The following is a 21,371-nucleotide window of genomic DNA, read 5'->3' on the forward strand; positions in this document are numbered from 1 at the left end:
CTGTGCAAATGCACCTGGTTGTGTGTCAGGTGAATATTAAGGGGAGGGGACTAGTGTGTCAGTAGCATGTTCAGGGGAGGAGACTGTCGTGTTAGCTGTACGTTCAGGGGAGAGGACTTGAACTACTGCTGAGGGTGAGGAGGGTGGGGAGGGTGCAACCTGGTGTGCCACACCTTCAGCAGAAAACTCGGGAGAAGGCAACTGTGCAGCATAAACTGATGAACCAGAGGCATTTAAATCCTCATTTGCATTTGGGGCTACAGTCACTTCACTCTCAGAGGGCAGATCACTTACAGCCACAACTGGAAGACCATCAAACATGTTGATAGCAGCATCACCATCATCCATTTGCATCAGCCAGTTAATTGTCTTTGTCTCACTGTCCTGTACATCAGTGGGGACCACAAGGTCAGACTGGTCACTACCAGCAACAGATAGGCAACTTGACTCCAAGGCATTGTCACTCCCAGCAGGGAGAAAACTCACGGGAAGTAAAGGTTTCTGTGAACAACTTTTTCTGGCAAACGCCACTGGTCTGGCAATTTTCCCATCAGGTGGCAACTGTGAGAGGACGGCTCCTAGGCCATCAAAGGAGGCGTCAACTGCAAGGATTTACTAATATTATTGCAACAGTTGTAGCATTATGAGGTTTTCTTGTCCGGTGATTGTTTTAATACAAAGTGGTTATATTGTTGTGGTTTTTATTTCTAGCTGTTATTTTGGAGCACTGCTGGTAGCCTCTGTGCTGGGGGTGTTGAGCAATAACAGGAAGAACGCATCGTCTCAAACTGTTAACAGCGTTTTCTGTGCTTGTGAACTTCCAAGAACAACCAGCAAGAATGTTCTCCCCAAGAACACAAGTGCATTCTTTGCATTCTTGAGATTGAGAAACACCCTGTGTGAACAGCTAGCACGCTCTGTCTCGCTGGAAATCTTTCGTTGCTGTGAGGAATTTCCCATCTCTACAACCTAATTTTCTCTGTGCAAAACTTTGACACTTACTTTAGCAAAGCAATATACATGAATAATAAATGTAATTGAAATAAATAAACAAAATTGAAGCATAATGCTGCGCCAAAACTACTCGAAGCAGGTACGGCTTTTAACAGTAGATGGCGGAGTTGTACCATTATTATTGGTATTATTAGTTATTATTGTGTGTATATCTGTGTCTTCTACTTTTCCTCTTGTCCCTTGCTGCTGCAACAGTGTGAATTTCCCCATTGTGGGATTAATAAATTATTTTAAATCTTGAAATCTAGACCCTACGACATAATCCAAAAGGGATTTAAGGCACATTAAACTTTTTGATGAATTTGTTTAGTTAGTTGCTTATTGATAAGGGATGAAGACAGGGGCGTCGGACTGGGGGGAAAAGGGGGACTGACTACCCAGGGCCCTCATGTGAGGAGGGCCCAAAAATATGCTAGAATGAATAGCTGTGGATGCGGGGAGGGACCCATAGAAAATGCCTTCCTACAGGGCCCAGAATTTGGTGCTACGCCCCTGGATGAAGGTTTCCCCTTCCTACATGGTAATCGAAGGTAGACAGGTCAAGGTGAGTGTTGACCTACTGAGGGTTTGAAGGGCCTCAGGGTGAATAAATACAAAGCTAAGTGTTGACCTGTATTAACATCAGTGTCCTTGCTAAATGTTGTTGGTATGTTCAGGTTAAGATAGATAACTGTTGTCAAGTCCCAACTCTGAAGACTAGACAGCATACTGTCACAGTAACATGCACTTAGAAACAAACCTTGCTTTGACTGACACTGTAACGTTACCAAATGAACTACACCAGCCATTGTCTGGTGGCAAGTTATCTAATAGCTACTGTCTACTGTCAATGTTTTTTTAAAAACCTGAACAGGTGGTGACAGTTGTGGTTTCTAGACAGTTTATCACACAGCTGCTGTGGGTGATAGATAAGTGTCAAACTGCAATATAAGACAAAAGACAAAAAACAACTTAACCCTCGTTTACTAGCTAACATTAGCTAACGTCATTTGCTCAACAGATTTGGGGCATGTAAACGCTATCGAGTGTGATAATTAAGCTAATGTTTCACTTTAAATCACAGATAACGTTAGCTAGCTAAATATTAAACTGTGTTCAGATTCTCTTGAACACGTATTGTACCTTAGGCATTTTAAACTACATGAATTGTAATTCTGGAGAGCTAGTAACATTAGCCTACTGTCTTGTTTAGCTAACAAGCAAACGGCTAGACCAGGCTAATCCATTTTGACTTGAATTTCTTTCTTTTTTTTAAGATAATACGTTTTTAATTTTTTGTCATTTACTGTAATTAAAACCAAGACAATTAATGACAGTCGGTGACAACTACAGTTGGAGTTTGTAAAAACAAATATCTGACACAATTGTGTTGATGTTTTGATGTAATGCTAAGGATTTAAAGCAATGTTAAGGCCAGACTGATTGTTTGAGTCAGTTGAGAACATAGAGGAAAGTGTTAAGACAATATATGCTATGTTATTATGTGCTAACTTGTTCATTTTAGGGTGGATGTAAACAATAGTTGTAGGTTAATATAATGGTATTTATCTTGCTAACATTAGCTGTAATGGTAAGCACACATTTGGATATATCACAGATTATAGGCCTATGTAGCATTCAGATTTAGCATGCTAGCACATTTAGCATACAGTTAACATGTTAGCATGGTGTTTTACATAATGTTAGCTAAACAGCAACGAACAGCCTCAGATAAGTTGCTGTTAGCCTACCTCTCTTAGTTATGCTATTATAGTTCTAGACTACAGGGGAAGTTCCTTCCTTCCTGTGACACACTGAGCTGCTATCTTCTCTCTCTTTCCATTTGTTTCCATTTGTGTGCATCCTTGCCCCAGAAATGCTTGTTACTAACCTAGCTCTGGGGAGTTTACTCCCCGGAGTCCTTATGTTTCTTTTCCCGCCCAGAATATTCCCTTGGATTAGGGTGGCACCACAATCTTGGTTGGAGCTGTCAGTGTGGTCTTGCTACGCCTGCCCATGCTGTGCTGTGCCATGCTACATCCTGTAACGCCTTCAGTGCCCTGTTATGACATGAACTACTACGACTACCATTTGTAGTCACTGTTCCATTATCTTTCTGACTATCATTGCCACTGTTCAGCACATCCCCAACCGACACCGTCAGACACCGCCTACCAAGAGCTGGGTCTGTCCGAGGTTTCTTCCTAAAAGGGAGTTTTTCCTCGCCACTGTCGCATTAGCCACTGCTAATGCTTGCTCTTCTTACTGGAATTGTTGGGTCTTTGTAAATTATAGAGTGTGGTCTAGACCTACTCTATATGTAAAGTGTCTCGAGATAACTCGTGTTATGATTTGATACTATAAATAAAATTGAATTGAATTGTTAGCAGGCTAAAATAATAGTAGATAGAAATACTTTGTATTCTGCCTGTTAAACAGTGTGTTGTCTTTGTCAATTTTCAAACATACACTGTTTTCAGAAAGTATTTAGTTTCCTTCCCCTTTTTCAGATATTGTGAGTTGGAGCCTCATGCTAAAATAGTTTGAACTTAAGATTTTTATCTCATTAGTCTACACTCAAAACCCCATCATGAAAACTTCGACATCAAAGCAAAACAGGATTTTAGATTTAATGTTTATTAAAATGAAAAAACCTGATGTTTTCAGACTCTTTGCTATGGAACTTGAAATTCTGCTCAGGTGCCTCCCGTGTCTCTTAATCAACTTTAAGATGTTCACCTTGATTGGAGTCCACTTGTGGTCAATTCATTTGATTGGACATGGTTTGGAAAGGTACACACCTTTTTATATGAGGCTAGAATTATTTTTTTTGCTCTATTGTAGGTTCCCAGGAGCGGAGTGGCCTCCATAATTCTTCAATGGAGGACTCTTCCTAGAGATTATCAGGTGAGTTTCTGGAGTAAAAGGTGTCAAAAGCATTCTGCATCTGTTGTTTGACAGATTGAAACACAGAAACGTGAGGTTATGGCCGCGTTTAATCATTTACTTATCTATTGCTCACTCCTAGTCCAGAGGTCACTTCTGTGAAATTATCTCCCTTTTTCTACAAGTAGAGTGTTTCCTTTTATCTATCTATCTATCGGCTATCTGTCTTTCTGTCTGTGTGCTGTGACATTGAGTGACTGCCACTTTCATTGGAACCATGGGTTTTGTAAAGGAGTTGCAGAAAAAGAAGATAATTGTGAGTATCGGCTTTGGTTCTGAATTGAAGGTAATGGGCGAAAGCCACGATGCACAGTCAGAAGCCTTTTTTTTTGTTTTGACAGTGATACAAGTTTAGGAGTTTAATATAATCCAGAATCTGCTTTGGTAGATATAGTTTATTTAACCTCTTTGGAAGTTTTGGTGAGCACACTACTCTCTTTTTCATTGGATATTACTATATAATGCAAAATGTGGTATCATGGGCACATATGGGAAGAACACCAAACCTTGGCAGAGTGATTGTAATGGACCACTCTTTGGATTCATATTGGATCCACACTATCATGAGGAGTGATTTCAATGGGTTTCACCAATGTAGAGAATGCTTTTAAATATAATAAGATGGCTTAAGGGAAATATAGCATATTATGAGATATGTATTTGTCACTCTTAGGTTATTGCACACTGAGTCCGAAATTTTCGTATGCGTTTTTTTCACATCTATCTTCCTAAATATTCCTCACGAAAAAATTAGCACAACAAAAAAAAATGTGAAACTGTTGTCGCTCTCTCTCCTTTTCCCCCCACTCCATCCCTCGCTTCTCTCCGTTGACAGTAACGTTACTTGCGTTTGGCACCCCGGCTACCTGAAAGAGTGGTTGCGCTGCCCTCGCTCTCTGTCTCCATCCCTACAATGCTGGTCTCCTTTTACCTGTATGTGTTCTCATATTCCTCTCTTCCCTTCTCCTCCTCCTCATCATCATCCAACCTGTTGACAGTGGACTATCTGAGTTATGAAATGATACGTTGCAAACTGCAAGCATCTTTCTGTGGTGCATTTCTGCATATAGGCGCCTTGTCCTCCTGTTTCCATAACGTTCAACAATTCAAGCAAATGGACCATTTAGATTTGTTAGACATTGCTTAAGAGTCTAACAAAGTGTGGACCATAAATTCAAATCAGTGGTCTCAGTAATTCCTTTAGTGGACAGCCTTTTAAAGGGGAACAACACTCTTTGACATTGGCCCAGTATTAAGCGAGATCGCTTGTTTCAACTCTAGCTAATCCAGTCAATAAAACGGTTAAAGGATAACTAACGTTTTTTTCAACCTGGAAAACCCTATTTTCCTGTGTTTATGTGTCTACGTGACTGATGGGAACAACAATATTTGACATTGGTCCAGTATTAAGCGAGATCGCTGCAGTCGAGTTAAGATGTCAAATAAACTATTTAGTTTAGTTGTCAAAAAGACAACCAGAAAAACAACTCATTTTACGTTTGATTTAAGTTCATCACTCACATAACTTGCCCAAAAAAATTGATTTATCTACTTTCCCGGAATTTCTCTCCAACTTTTTATGACTAGATGTGCCAAAAAGGCTTTAACAGTTATTTCTATGTTCAAAGAAACAAATAAATAAATACATTTTAAAGTGTTTTTATATTCATACATATACATTTTGATATTACATGTAATCCATATGTTTGAGTTGCCCTCTGGGTTGTAAAAGGAGCATATTTGTCTCATCTGATCGATAATCAAAATAACAACCAGTTATTTTTTTTAATGGTTTTTATTTCTGTGGTGTTTATAAAAAAATGTACATTCCCCATTTTTGTTTGTTGTTGTTGTTGTTGTTTTAACTGCATTCAGTTCATCCAGCTGTAAAGTGTACTTCATCACTTCCCATTCACGTTTACAAAGACGTTATCAATTGTAAAACTGGGATTTTAAATTGCTTTTCTACGTGACACAAAACGTCCGTGACCTACGCCCATGTTTTCATGGCTTTATGTTCACGTTTGACTTCGGAATCCTCAGACAAAAGCTCAAAGAACAGAATGACATTTACACCAAAGTCTTTTTCCAAAAGGGGCGGCTCCACACACACACACGGTAACTGTCCCGTCACATTCGCACGCCACCATGAATGGAAGAGCATTCTGGATTAAATAACACCTGGCAGCCGACGCACTTGTCTTTACAAGCAGCCCCTATCTTTTTTTTGTCCAGCTGTCCTGCTGTATTGTCCTTCAATTAAAGAGCAGTCTGGAAGAGATGATATCAAATCATGCAGCGTAGATCAGCAAAAATGTCAAAGATTGTTGTTTCCATCAGTCACTTAGACACAAAAACATAGGTTGAAAAAAACGGTAGTAACCCTTTAACCGTTTTATTGACTGGATCAGCTAGAGTTGAAACAGTCCATTTTTAAAATGGTTTGCATTTCTCAGTTCTATGTAAGAGCAACACAGAAACTGTAAACTGCAATGGGATCATGTTCTTACAGCAAAAGAATGTGAAGGGTATGCCAACAGAAAGTTTGTACAGCAACTTCACACATTTGTTATCTAACATGTCATCAAATGTGAATGACACTGATGGCGAATGTGTTTGCTTTTACTTTGGCTGCCATTCACCTATTTCTCGAATTAGAAGAATTAGAGATTGACCTTTTAGCTTCGGTTTTGGTTGCAGAAACAAACTAGTTTTGCAAAAAGAAAGTTTTAGGGTTATCAAACATGTCTGGTCTTGTAAGAGGATTCAGAGGAAATCCAGGACTTCTCAGCCCCTCCCTCCCTTTCTGCTAAAGCCCAAACGGTCTTCTAAGCCCCTTCTGAGGGAGAATGAATGCGTGTGTATGAGCAGTGATTAGGCAGTTAGGGTCAGTTTCAGGAAATATGACAGAAAGTTAGTTTTACAAGTCTTACCTACTGCACCTTTAAGGGAATCTATTTGTGTTTGTGTGTCACAGATAGGTGCCTTGGCTGTATCGATTGTGATCCTAATCCTCGGTCTTGGACTTGGTCTCGGATTGGACTTGCAGAAATGTCGAACCAAAGGTGTGGTCAGACACATACATTTCTCTGCACTCACAAAAAATGTTTCACTGAACTGAAGAATCCGTTTTCCACGCGTTAAAACAAACTGTCACCTCCTTGCTCAGACTCATATATTTCACAGGAATTATTGTTTATCTTCACTACGGCAACCATGTGTCTACCCTCTGCTCTTCCCTTTCATACTGACACCACTTAACTATATCATTTGTGAAATGGTATGATACATGTTTCAGTCACATTTAATGAGCCCTTTGCATACAATGACCACGTAGCGGTGTATAATAGTTGCTGAGTGAAGCCAGATGCTTGCCCTTACCTCAGATTGTTGCGATTTCTCCGTGTGGTGTCTTAGACATTACACAGTGAAGCCACATTTGACTTCTAATGATCATTACAAACATTTTTACACGTGGAAAACACCTCTAACTTTGTCACGAATAGCCTACCGTTCTCAAGACCCGCATCCTGTTTTATCATCATGCAATCTGGTTTGTCATAATAGCAGAGAGGTGAGTGGCGTGCTTAGTTGTCAGCCATGCATGTGTTTCGGCAGCTGTTTACTAAGCACAGTATTGGACAAAGCAGCGCATGCCCTGGCGGGGTTCACTTAAAGACAGTATCTTCAAGTTCAGACAGTAACTTCAACGCTCAGTAGACCATTTTTATCCAGCGGTCTGCTCATTCCTGTGGCTTTAATTCTCTGGTCGTCCTGCTGGGGTACAGACAGTGTTGACGCATACAGGGAACATTCTGTCTTGAAGAAAAAGAGGTTTTGGCTCTGCATACGTTTCCGAATGTCTAAGCAGCTAGCAACATTTTTCTTGTTGATTCACCATTTTCTCATTCTTATCATCAAGAGCACTTTCTTTTCTGCTTACAATAATCATACCAGTGAGCTGAGTCAAAGTTGAGGCATTCCACTGTGGAAGTTGATTTGGGTATAACCATTTTTATAAGTGTAGATAAAGCCGAGAGGTTACGCAGCCAAACACTATTACACTGTGTCATGAATCAAGGTGCAGTGCACAACATGCAGTCCAGTTGCACCTTGCACTGTTCACCGAGGGAATGGTGGACAACGACGGGCCAATTTGTAGCTAAAGGTGTGTTGTGGGGCTCCAGGAGCTAATAGAAACAGGGTTGTGTCACATGTCACAGGTCATCATTGTCGGTCTGTTTGCAGCAACAAACAAACAAACAAAGACAAAGAGAAAAAATACATATATGGTATCAGAAACAAGGCATCAAGATGTATAGTGATATAAAGTTGTTGTACAAGTTTTATAGACAGGTACAGTTAATTATGTAGTAAGAAGACTGTTGTCATGAGGGAAAGGTTTGTCCTCCCTTTACTGTGGACATTTTGACTCACTTGTTTTTGCCTGTTCAATCTAAAACCAGTTGATACATGCATGATGGCTCCAGGTGTGTGCTGTTTTTTTATTCCACACCTGTTTCATTGAGAGACGTCCTTCAAATCTTGTTAAACCTGAATGTTGAATTTGAAGAACATGTGTGGTAGTTACTCATAGGTTAGAGACATTGCTTTGTCATGGTGAGCCCACATCCTCGAGGCTTTTTCAGTTTTGGCAGCAGAGCAGAATCAGCGGATGATTCACACCTTGATGTCGCATGGCAATCTCACGTCACATCAGATGAGAGATGTGTCACTCAAAATGTGACAGATGAGGTGTCCCTTGTGACAAGGCAAGAAATTATGACTACACACAGAGAAGACTGAGTGATATTAAAATCCAGGACCATCCGCGTGACATGTACGTACTGAACACATGACAAGTTTCTTTTAAAAACAAAAAAAGTCACATCATGGGTTAGGGTAGGTGTGATGAGCTCAGGCTTCAGCCTACACACTTTCAGTCCTGCTTTGTTTCTTGTGTGTGTATATATATATATATATATATATATATATATATATATATATATATATATATATATATATATTGCCGTTTTGAATGGGTCCGAGACCCGGTGCTAATACGGCACCGGTGCCTTAACGACCGCTATCTACCGGACCGAATAGCAACCCGGATTTCGGTGCCTTATTTAGGTGCCACTTAAATGCCTGCGCTTCTCTCTGATGCTCCGAAAACGGACGTTAGAGGGAACTGAAACATCGCCGCTAGTCAACACTACACTTAGCAGCAGGTAACGTTAGCCTACCGTTAGCATTCAAAGTTACTTATACAGATAAGAAATTCTTCGCTTACGAGGATAAGATCATTGGCAGAGGTCATTTTACACCAATGAGGACATATTTATGAATGAAGACATTGATTTTATCTAATAAAATACTTAAAACACTACACAGTGTACCTTTAATGTCTAAGTCATAACATTATCACACTAAGGCTGTCATCTCAATGAAGTAATATCATCGAATAGGATATTTCTAGAAATAGTCTGAGCTATTTTGAGAGCCTTACATTTATCATTTACATTTTGAAAATGTAAATGATATTATAACCAGCGTAGAGTTTGTATCCACGGCCGCCATTCACACGTGGATGATCTGTAGGAGAGCTGCCAAAATAACCAGACAAAACATTAACAAAGGTGTTATCCCGTCTTCCTCTTCCAGTCGTCCCCCACACGTCCTGCAGGACTCGATGCTACGAGCCCTATGATGACCAGACCCCCGGCTGCAGATGTGACCACAGCTGTAACACCAGCAACAGCTGCTGCTATGACTACCATGACATCTGCACCGTCCCCAGTGAGACACTGTTTTTTTTCTTTTGGTAACACGTTGTAACTAATCATAGCAGCACTACTAAATGGTAAATTGATAGTTAATTAAACATTAGTTAATAGTTATTTTACTGTTAACAAACAACGGACTGTTGATTTATTACTCATTTTCAAATTATTTTATCATTAGTTCAGTGTTTTTACATTAAGAAAGGTAGTTAATACTTTGTCAATGGTAAATCATTGTTTTGTAAGCCATCTATAAATTAGGGATGCACCGAATCCAGATTTTTGGGGTTCGGCCAAATACCGAATCCACTGGTTAAGATTCTGCCGAATCCGAAACCGAATACCGAATCCTACTCCCATCCTCAGTCCGTTAACACAGTAAACACATTAATTAAGTAAACAACGTCCATAGCCTCTAAAATAGTTCAATGTAACAACTTAATGTTGAAATCACACGCTCTTTTCACATCGTAGGAAAGCACATCGCTATCGCCATACAACAAATGTATGTTGAAAGCATGTTGGGTGGGTGAAATTAGAAAGCTAACGTTAGCTAACGAGCAGCAGCCGGCCGCTCCGCTACCACTGTAGGGAGACTCCGAGAGAACGGCTGACAGCCCGGGAGAGGCACTGTCTGGTTAACACAAGTTTTTAGCTGTGACTGTCCTTTCTTTGCCGTACCTGAAGTTGCTGCATTTTGGCTGCTGTCTGTAGATTCCTTCATGCACAACTCGTATTCTTTCGGATGTTTCATACGAAAATGTCTTAACAGCGGTGATGTTGTGTATTGTTTAGGGTCCTCGCCACCACGAGACAACTCGGCACTGCAAATTGAACATGTAGCTGGACTTGAATGGCCTTCTTTTGACTGAAAGTACTGCCAAACTACACTTTTTCTGCTCACCAGTTCCATTTTCACGTTCTCACAGCCTGCTGCATTGAACGCTCCACCTACGTAAACACCTTCCCGTAATCAACGGCGGCATCATTACGTCGACCAGCGTAGCGCGCGTAGTGCAAGTGTAGGGTTCAGTGGAAAAAAATTCTAAGGTTCGGCAGAAACCCAACCCCGTCAAAAAGCCCAATATTCAGCCAAATCCGAAGCCGAATCCTGGATTCGGTGCATCCCTACTATAAACATTATTTGGATGGCTATTACAGTATAAAGTTGTAACTAATGCTTATAATAATAAGTAAATGAATAATAAGTAGTTTGAAAAGCATCAAGTAACATTAATTTGGCCCCATTAAATCTTATGTTGGCAATCTATTTGATTATTTGCACACTGACAATATCAAACTAAATAACGTTTATGGATGCTTTATAAAGTCTTTATTAACCATTAACAAGGTATTATATTTATCAGATGCAACCCTATAATAGCCATCCAAATTATTTGATGGACAGTTTAAGAACAATTCCTTAATCATCAACAAATGCTTATATAATATATAACATGTTATGATGTGAGCAACAATAAACTGTTAAAATAACATACATTATAGCATAACTAATAATAACACATGGAAAACACCTCTAACTTTGTCACCAATAGCCTACATTTGTTTTATTTTGAGCTGTAAACCGACCAATATTCTTGAGAGATGCATCACATTTAAATGGGCACGTGACATTGCAAAAATCACAAACACAATCCACAAATACTTTTCACCTCTGCATTTGGTTACAAGCCAAAAATGATTACACCTTCGGGGTTGCATAGTGCAGTGTAGTACACTAACTCCATGATTGTTCACTGCAGCTGAGCAGTGGGAGTGCACGAAGCTACGCTGTGGGGAGAAGAGGCTAACGCAGAGCAGATGTCACTGCTCCGATGACTGTCTGTCTGCAGGAGACTGCTGCACAAACTACAAACATGTCTGCCACGGTGAGAATGGGAACAGAGGCGGGGAAAGAGGATGAGCGAGTGAGGTGATGGATAAAGATGAGATAAAATGTCACTTAGCTGACGCTTTTATCCAAAGCGACTTACAATTGCTATATATGTCAGAAGCCGCACACCTCTGGAGCTACTATGGGTTAAGTGTCTTGCTCATTGGTTGATGTACTTCGAGAGCCAGAAAAAGACTTGTGTGGGTATGTTGTCTTGTTTCTGGTCTTTAAGACTTTGTTCATAGTTCCTTTCAGCATCTAGCCTAAGTGCATCTTGCGATTTCAAACCAGTTTATACTTTAAAGGGATTATGCTGGACGGGGCTCAGTGAAGGATTTCTTTTTTCATTGGTACAGTGTATTTACAGCCTGATTAATTTCTGACGCTTGTTTTTTTTTTTCGTAAGATATTGCAGTCTGGCTGCAGAGCTACTTCAACACATAATTTATCAGCTGTTGCTATGAACACCTCATGTTGCGTTTGGTATTTTGGTTCATGCCATTATGAGATTAAGACATCTGCCTGAGGGCATCAGAAACAGCTGACTCTTTCAAGAAGGGCATAAATACATTTTGGTTACACTTTACTTGAAGGTATCTACATAGGTAGAGTGACATGACACTGTCATGAACGTGTCATAAACATTATGAACAAGTCATAAACGTTTATGACATAACGCTTCTGTCAGTAAGTGTCATTCGGTTTTTTGTCATGATTAGTTAGGGTTAGGGTTAGGGTTCATGTGACATAACTATGTCGTGTTCATGACAGTGTCATGTCACTCTTATGTAGATACCTTCAAGTAAAGTGTTACCAAACATTTGTTATTAAGAAAGCATTAAACTTTGTATTTTTTTGCTCCTTGTTTTACTCAGAAAAACTTTGGGATTACTACGGTGGCCCTGAAGTGCAAATCACAACAGCAAATAGAAAAACGCAACAGCAAATCATAAAACACAACAGCAAATAGGAAAACACGACAGCAAATAGGAAAACACGACAGCAAATAGGAAAACACTTCAACAAATCATAAAACACAACGGCAAATAGGAAAACACAACGGCAAATAGGAAAACACGACAGCAAATATGAAAACATGACGGCAAATAGGAAAACACGACAGCAAATAGGAAAACACGACAGCAAATATGAAAACACGACAGCAAATATGAAAACACGACAGCATTAACTTCTACCGGAAAAGGTAGGGCCTATCTAGGAGAGGACGGACCCTCCTGATTGGACAGACGGACTGTCTGTATTTTAAGAGGAAGGAGAGGTGAAAAACACGGAAAAGCGCCTAGACAGTCCGTCTGTCCAATCAGGAGTCTCCGTCCTCTGCTAGATAGTTCCTACCTTTATCTATTTGCTGTTGTGTTTTCCTATTTGCTGTCGTGTTTTCCTATTTGCTGTCGTGTTTTCCTATTTGCTGTCGTGTTTTATGATTTGTTGAAGTGTTTTCATATTTGCCGTTGCGTTTTTCTATTTGCTGTTGTGATTTGCACTTCAGGGCCACCGTAGATTACTTTTAATAATGAAACGTCCTCCACAAATAACATGTATAATTATTAAAGTGAATTATTATTATTATTATTATATTGTCCACATCTTGTTGGAGCTCTCCTGGCTGATTGAAATGTGAATACAACATTGGAAAAGACATCAGGTGTGTGTTGACCGTCAATTTTCAATGGTTATATTGTGAAATGTAATGTAACTGTCGTTTACGCGCTGTGTGTGTTTGCCACCCTGCTGTAGGAGAGAAAGAGTGGGTGGTGGACAAGTGTGAGGACCTTTCAACCCCCGCATGTCCAGCAGGGTAATAATGTCATGTGATGTGATTCATAATCAGAAATACAACAAGATTATAGAAATTAGATTGAAGTTATCATTAGTTTTAAGTTGAGAGTTATGAAACAATATTTTTCTTGCACATTGAGCAGTTACCAAATTTTCATTAATCACAGAATAAAGTTAAAGGTAATGAGATGTGTTTCCTTGTTTGGGCCACGGAGGCATTCACAAAACTCCCAGCCGACAAAACGGCCATCTCAGAACTTTGAAGGTCTTGTTATAGTAACTACTTTTGGACAGAAATGGCTCCAGACTCCACATTTACAGTAGTTGCCTAAATGTAAGATGAGGAAATGAGGGGAATAGAATGTGCAATCAATCCAATGGAAAAACTACTTTTTCATTTGAAAATCTAACAAACATCGATAAAGATCTTGATAAAAATGTTAAAACATGCGGTTACGTTAGCAATGACCACATAAGCCATGCTGTTTGTTATCCAGTATCCAGCAACTGTATGTTTGTATTAAGTCTAATCTTCTCTTTCTGACTACATTTTTCCCCCTCCGTCACAGCTTTACGCAGCAGCCTCTGCTCCTCGTCTCTCTGGATGGACTGCGGGCTGAGTACCTGCAGACATGGAGCGCTCTCATCCCTGTTCTGGACAAACTCAGTTAGTCTTAACCACATCATGCTCTGTTCCGCTTTTAATCTTCATGTCCCGTGGACAAAACCAGACCAAAGTCTTTTGGAAAACTAAGACACTCCTATGCACATAGACACGTCTGTTCACAGTGAGGAACCTGAAGGTTCCCCTTACATTCCCCTTACAAATTCAACTTGTATTTCGGCCAGTTCTGAGCATTTCAGATTTGCTTCCTTTCGAGCAGTCTTTGGTTACTCAGTAGAATTGTGGTACAATGTGAAAATCAACTGGGGGAAATAAAACTTCATTCGACTTCATTCGACTACTATTCGACTATTCTAAGCGTTTCTTCACGGTGCTTTCAAAACTGCTCTGCCATCTCGTGATTTTTGGGCTTTCCAGTGACTGGTAAGATTCTCATTACCAGGACCTGGATGTTTTTAAAAGCACTTAGTCAAATGAGTTTGTTATTTGGCCTCGAAGATGTTTCATGTCTTGGTAAAGTCCCTGAACTCCCTAAAGCCTCTTGAATGAGAGCTCAAAACGTCTTGATTCATTTTTCTAAATACTGTGCAGAGCTCATGAATCACAAAAGTGTCTTTGTATTTATATTTACTCCATGTGTGTGCAAATGTCTGTGTAAGTAAGAATTACTATGTCATGTCCTCTATCATGAATTTATCCAGCCCATGTGTACAGATTTTGTTTGTTGCTAGTTTCAACAGACCCACATCCTTTCATTACACCACGTGTATTAGGCCATATCAGGCAATTGACGCACATGCCCCTATAACGAAGATGAAGATGTCTTCAGTGGAAGTAGCAGCTAATGTGGTTTGTCTTCTGTTCTTTACGTCACAGAGGAGTGTGGAACCTCGGCACCGTACATGCAGGCGGCCTTTCCCAGCAAGACTTTCCCCAATCACTACACCATTGTTACGGTAAAGACACTCATATATCATAGATATAGTATGCATAGATAAGCTTGTAGAGTATGCACATTCCACACACATGTGGGGAAAACTCCCATTTAGATTTTTGGTGGTTTTCATGTTTTCAAGTTATAGGACTGTGGCTTAAAAAAAACCCGTTCTATCCTCTAACCATACACGCATCATTTGTAGCTGAATTGCAAGTAAAAATTATTATTATAAGTTATTGTTGCAGAGCTGCGAAGCTCAGCCGCTTTAATTTGCCTTTGTTAGCCTCCCCAGTGTGGCTTAAGGCAGTGGTTTTCAAACTTTTTTCAACAATGTACTTTTGGATTTTGAATTCATGGGAAGGATCGCCCCTTCAGATGTAGTATCTCATTTTTGGGGTGAACTGTCTCTAACAACAACATGTTCCTCTAGAGGTTGATTCATGTTAAACCTTGCGAGTATTTGTCATAGATAGACATGAAGCAACTTCTACAGATGTATTCCATTGAGAAACTGGTTCCTATCCAAATAACGGTCACACCCTCTCCTCTCCTCTCCTCTCCTCTCCTCTCCTCTCCTCTCCTCTCCTCTCCCATCCTCTCAGGGTCTCTATCCAGAGTCCAACGGTTTGATTGACAACACTATGTACGACCCTGTGTTTGACGCCACCTTCAGTCTGTCCAGTCCTGAGAAAGACAACCCTGACTGGTACCTCGGACAGCCTGTGAGTCTGGTTAGGTTTGAGTCAGAACCCCACCCACCATCTTTTCCTAAACCTAACTGTCCCGCTCTTGTGCTGCATGTCAGTTAAAGGACAGATCCGGCACAAAATGAACCTATGGGTTAATAATAATAATAATAATAATCCAATGTGTCTCTAGCTTGAAACAAGCTACCGCAAACCAGTGATTAGCTCGAACGGTCGACTCGGTACACATATGTTATTAACCCCTAGGTTCATTTTGCGCCGGAACTGTCCTTTAAACGTACGTCCCGACCGAGAGCGTCAAAAAGTGACGCGAAGACTCCCGACCAAGCGCATCTAATCTTGACACCAAAGGGCTAGACGCTAAATGAGACTCTTTGCGTCAGTAACAAACGAAGGCACCTGACCAAGCATCTCTTTTTAACATGCTGGAAGTGAGAATGTGTTGTTTGTAAAAAGATTTTTCATTATGTACTTGTACCCTATGACACTTGTGGAAAGGGACACATTTTGAGTTGTTATTATGCAATGGTTTGACTGGTCCGGCCCATTTCAGATCAAATTGGGCTGCATGTGGCCCTTAAACTAAAATGAGTTTGACACCCCTGAATAACACTGTCATAATCGGTGAGATTTTGTAGAAGGCAGACTGTATAATGACACCCTGGCCTGTGTGGATCTGTCCTGTTTGTCTTTGTAGATTTGGCACACAGCGAAGCAACAGGGGCTGAAGTCTGGGACTTTCTTTTGGCCAGGATCAGATGTCAAAATCAATGGAAGCTTTCCCAACATCTACCAACCTTACAACGGGTAAGACCGACACCCCCTTTCAAAAGCATTCTGGGAAACCAGAATAGGAGAGATCCTGCTGGATGATTACCTGGTCTCCAAAGTTACTGGCTGTGCACCATTACCAAAAGAACAGGCAGTGCAATGTCCCATACAGTATAATGTGGGAATTTTAGATATAATTATTACAATTATTATTGTTTTGAAGTCTGAGAAATTCTCATGTGCAATTTATATAATACTTGGCGTCCATGTATCGATACACCGAAAATATATTTTTTTAAATGCTCAATAAAATCTCTTGCCTTTCAAACAGAACATTTTTATGACTGGCTTGTTGTTGGCAAATGCGTGAGAAAAAGGCATGCGAAAAGTACTATTTCCTTAGAAAAATATTACCCAATTCACTGTAATTGTGAGAACTGGTATCTAGGTTCTTTCCAAGCGGACCGCGTGGCAGTGATGGGTAGGTGTTTTTTTACAGGATCACAGCAGCTACAGGTGACTGATCTTTTTTTCTCCTTTTTCAGAACCCAGAAGTTATTTATTGCTGTCAGGGTGTAAAGACCATCTCAAACAATATATAAAAAAGTGTATATTGGAAATAGTTACCAACCCTGCCCTTGAGTAAGTACAGCAGATGTTGCAATAGTTGGTCAGTCCCCGATCAAATCACTAACAGTAACAAAAATAGTTCAGAAACTATTTGTTTGAACTTATGTAATAAAGCTTTAGATGTGTCTACTGTAAATAAAGAAAAGAGAACTGGCTAGGATTTAGCGTTCATAAAATGCTGTAAATACAAGTGAGATGTTGACACAATATTAATAAAAGGGCAATGCACTGATACAGGCCTGGGGATATTCCATGTAGTATTATCAAAGTGATTCATAGTCATACCTGGATTTCTGCTGATAAAGTACTTTACAATGCTGATTTTGCAACACAGTGACAGGAGTTTTTTATCGGTGTGGGATGAGGAATATTGGTTTCGTTGGAAGTACAGATGTTCTTTATCAGCCAATGCCCTAAAGTCAGCACATTGACACTCCTTCCTGCTTTAGTATCACTCGATAAAGGCATGTTTATCACATCATACTTAAGCTCTTAAGGTCTTCTGTACTGTTATCAAACCAGAGGAAAGGAGGCCATCATTGCCAGAGAAAGGTCACGACTTGAATCAGATCAAATATTTGTACATTCATGGCTCCCGAAACGATAACATGTTTTTAATTTTTTCAATTCAATTCAGTTTTATTTATAGTATCAAATCATAACGAGTTATCTCGAGACACTTTACAGACAGAGTAAGACAAAGCCCCAACAATTACAATAATTCCCTCAAGAGCAAGCATTAGCGGTAGCTATTGCGACAGTGGCGAGGAAAAACTCCCTTTTAGGAAGAAACCTCGGACAGACCCAGACTCTTGGTAGGCGGTGTCTGACGATGCCGGTTGGGGGTGTGATGAACAGTGGTAGTAATAGTCACAATAAAGATAATGGAACAGTGACTACAATGGTAGTCGTGGTAGTTCATGTCATAGTAGGGCACAGCAGGGCATTATGGGGTGTAATGTGGGACAGCACAGCATGGGTGGACGCGGTAGGACGCAGCCGGACACTGCAGGGAATCGCAGAGCATAGCAGGGTGTAGTAGGTCCACAGTGACAGCTGCACCCAAAACCCAGGTCTTGGTGCCACCCAAATCCAAGGCGATATTCTGGGTGAAGAAGAAACATAAGGACTCCGGGGAGAAAACTCCCCAGAGCTAGGTTAGTAACAAGCATTTCTGGGAGAAGGATGCACATAAAAGGAACAAATGAAAAGAGAGATGAAAGAGCAGCTCATTGTGTCATAGGGAGGAAGGACATTCCCCAGCAGTCTAGAATTATAATAGCATAACTAAGAGAGGCAGGCTAAAGAGAGGTGCCGGATCGGGCTTGAACTCTCCCCTGCCGGAACAGGCTGTACTTCCTGCCTCCCTCTACTCTCACTATATTATTGATTATATGATAGGTAGATCTATTCTATAGTTGGAAAAAGAACATAAGGACTGCGGGGAATAAGCTCCTCGGAGCTATGTTAGTAACAAGCATTTCTGTGACACGAATACACACAGATGGAAAGAGAGAGGATAGAGAAGCTCAGTGTGTCCTAGGAGGTACCCTGGTAGTCTAGAACTATAACTGTATAACTAAGAGCTGCAGAGAAAGGGAGATAGGGAGATAGGGAGGCTGTGTTCGGCGATTGTGGCTACACTCCTTCCCCCCGCCGGTCTAGGCTAACGCTGCGACTCATTACTCCCTAAGTATATGTAAGCTTTCTATGTGGAGAAGCAGAGATGGGTCGGGGTGCGCCATGATTGTGGCTACACACACATCCTCGCCGGTCTAGGCGTACGCTGCAACTCCTCATACCTTAAATATAGTAGGCTTTCTATGAAGAGAAGCTGAAATAGGGAGGCGGTGCGTCATGACTGTGGCTACACACCTTTCCCCTACACACCTTCCCTCGCCGGTCTAGGCGAAGGCTGCAACTTCTTACTCCCTAACTATAAGCTTTATCGAAGAGGAGAGTTTTAAGTTTACTCTTAAAGGTGGTGACGGTGTCTGCCCCCCGAACCCAGACTGGGAGCTGGTTCCACAGGAGAGGAGCCTGATAGCTAAATGCTCTGGCTCCCATTCTACTTTTAGAGACTCTAGGAACAACAAGTAACTCTGCATTCTGGGAGCGCAGTGCTCTAGTGGGACAATAAGGTACTATGAGCTCTTCAAGATATCATGGTGCTTGACCATTTAGAGCTTTGTAGGTCAGGAGAAGTATTTTAAATTCAATCCTGGATTTTACAGGAAGCCAATGCAGAGAAGCCAACACAGGAGAAATGTGATCTCCCCTCTTAGTTCTTGTCAGAACACGCGCTGCAGCATTCTGGATCAGCTGGAGAGTCCTAAGAGTTTTATTTGGGCATCCTGATAATAGGGAGTTACAATAGCCCAGCCTAGTTTTTCAGCATCGTTTTGAGACAGGATGTTCCTAATTTTGGCAATGTTACGAAGGTGAAAAAAGGCTGTTCTTGAGGTTTGTTTTAAGTGGGCGTTGAAGGATATATCCTGATCAAAAATAAAAACATTTTTTTAGGGTGGCTTGACACTATTTGTATCTACAAAAGGGGAGCCCGTCAGAAATTCTTTTTGGGGAACCACTGCATTAGTGTATACGTGTTCGAGACAATGCTTCCCGCTCATTCATTGGTTGTCCCACTTTCTATGTTCTGAGCGACTGAACCACCCAAGCAGACAGTGTAAACAGTACGATAACAGTATGTGCGTGGGTATGGGGTGCCGAATGTAAAAGTTTTTGCTGATCAATTTTCAACATTTAGCTCACTTTCCTCACATTTAGCGCTTTTTCCTCACATTTGAGACAGAAATTAAGTAACATTAGTTAGCTACTGCTTTTTGACATAAATTAGCTAGCTAACGTTAGCGTTAGCAACGGATAGCTACTTTGCAAGCCAATAAAATATTTCCTTGGCAAACAGAATTAAGGTTAATAAAACACGATAACTAGCTATGTAACCAGTATTACTAACTTCTTACAAGTGGCTGGATTGTGACATTTTAGTTGTGTTGGGATGAATATGTTGGATGCCTTCAGTCTGTTCAAAGAGCTGTTCAAAATCGGCACGGCTTGTGACGTCACAAGTCGAAACGAGCTGGCTAACCGCAACCGTTAGCTCGTAGCATTAGCGTTAGCATGCTAACGCTAGCATGCTACCTCATTCTCAATAGCAAAGCACTGCTACAACACACACAATACAAGTTCACCATAATCTACAAAAGAACTACTTCCATGTGCGCCCTCATTTAGAAGTCTCCCAGCTAATCCTGCCTTGTAACTGACCGAACTAACTAACTAACTAACTGACTAACTGACTAACTGACTGACTGACTGACTGACTAACTGACTAACTGACTGACTGACTGAATAACTGACTGACTAACTGACTGACTGACTAACTAACTAACTGACTAACTAACTGACTGACTGACTAACTAACTGACTGACTGACTGACTAACTGACTAACTGACTGACTACCTGACTAACTACCTAACTGACTGACTGACTGACTACCTAACTGACTAATTAACTGACTGACTGACTGACTAACTAACTAACTGACTAACTGACTGACTGACTGACTTTCTTTTACTGTCTATGGAGCTAGCTAGCTGACATGATCTACATCTGAGCTACTGAGCATGTGCAATCAAAGATAGTACAGAAGACGCAGAAGAAAAGAGGTCTCACTCTGTAGCTAAAGCAGAGACCAGGTGAAAGAGGATCTGGAGCAGTGAGAGAGAGCTGTGCAGTACAACAAATATATGGTGTTTTTTGAAAATTAAACCATGTAAACCTATTCTGGTACAACCTTAAAATACAATTATGAAGCTGAAAATGAGCATAATATGGGCACTTTAACATTTAGATTTAGATATAACATTTAGATTTAACATTTAGATATGATATATATACAATTTCTGTCTCAAATGTGAGGAAAATGTGCTAAATGTGAGGAAAGTGAGCTAAATGTTGAAAATGCATTTAGCATTGAAAAGTCACTTTTTCCATTTTGTTCGGACAAAACGATGATACCACTCTGCTACAATGCCTTTTAAAGATATTTTCACCACTGCCGTATCTCTCTACCTCTGTATTGTTATTTTTAGTAAAGTGCCTTTTGAAGAACGAGTATTCACGGTGCTGAAGTGGCTACAGCTGCCAGATGATGAAAGGTTTGTGTATTCAATAAAGTGCACAGCAATTCAGCAAATGCCATAATGTTTTGTTTGTCTGGTGGCGTTGGTGCTAAAGTAAAAAAAAAAAAAATTAAAAAAT

The 21,371-nt window shown here is 40.5% G+C and overlaps 1 protein-coding gene across 1 annotated transcript in view; it reads left to right on the plus strand.

Annotated features, from left to right (window-relative positions):
- The first annotated feature begins 1,468 nt into the window (after positions 1–1,468).
- Positions 1,469–21,371, plus strand: part of LOC144529255 (venom phosphodiesterase CdcPDE) — a 47,018-nt gene continuing 27,115 nt past the window's right edge. The window contains exons 1-11 of the mRNA XM_078268258.1: positions 1,469–1,558; positions 3,838–3,900; positions 6,818–7,004; positions 9,604–9,738; positions 11,486–11,611; positions 13,375–13,435; positions 13,986–14,083; positions 14,918–14,997; positions 15,581–15,700; positions 16,383–16,492; positions 21,203–21,268. Coding sequence (XP_078124384.1) covers positions 1,469–1,558; positions 3,838–3,900; positions 6,818–7,004; positions 9,604–9,738; positions 11,486–11,611; positions 13,375–13,435; positions 13,986–14,083; positions 14,918–14,997; positions 15,581–15,700; positions 16,383–16,492; positions 21,203–21,268 — 1,136 coding nt within the window. The remainder of the gene's footprint in view (positions 1,559–3,837; positions 3,901–6,817; positions 7,005–9,603; positions 9,739–11,485; positions 11,612–13,374; positions 13,436–13,985; positions 14,084–14,917; positions 14,998–15,580; positions 15,701–16,382; positions 16,493–21,202; positions 21,269–21,371) is intronic.

This window comes from Sander vitreus, chromosome 14 (genome assembly GCF_031162955.1).
Source record: "Sander vitreus isolate 19-12246 chromosome 14, sanVit1, whole genome shotgun sequence".
Classification (NCBI taxonomy): Eukaryota; Metazoa; Chordata; class Actinopteri; order Perciformes; family Percidae; genus Sander; species Sander vitreus.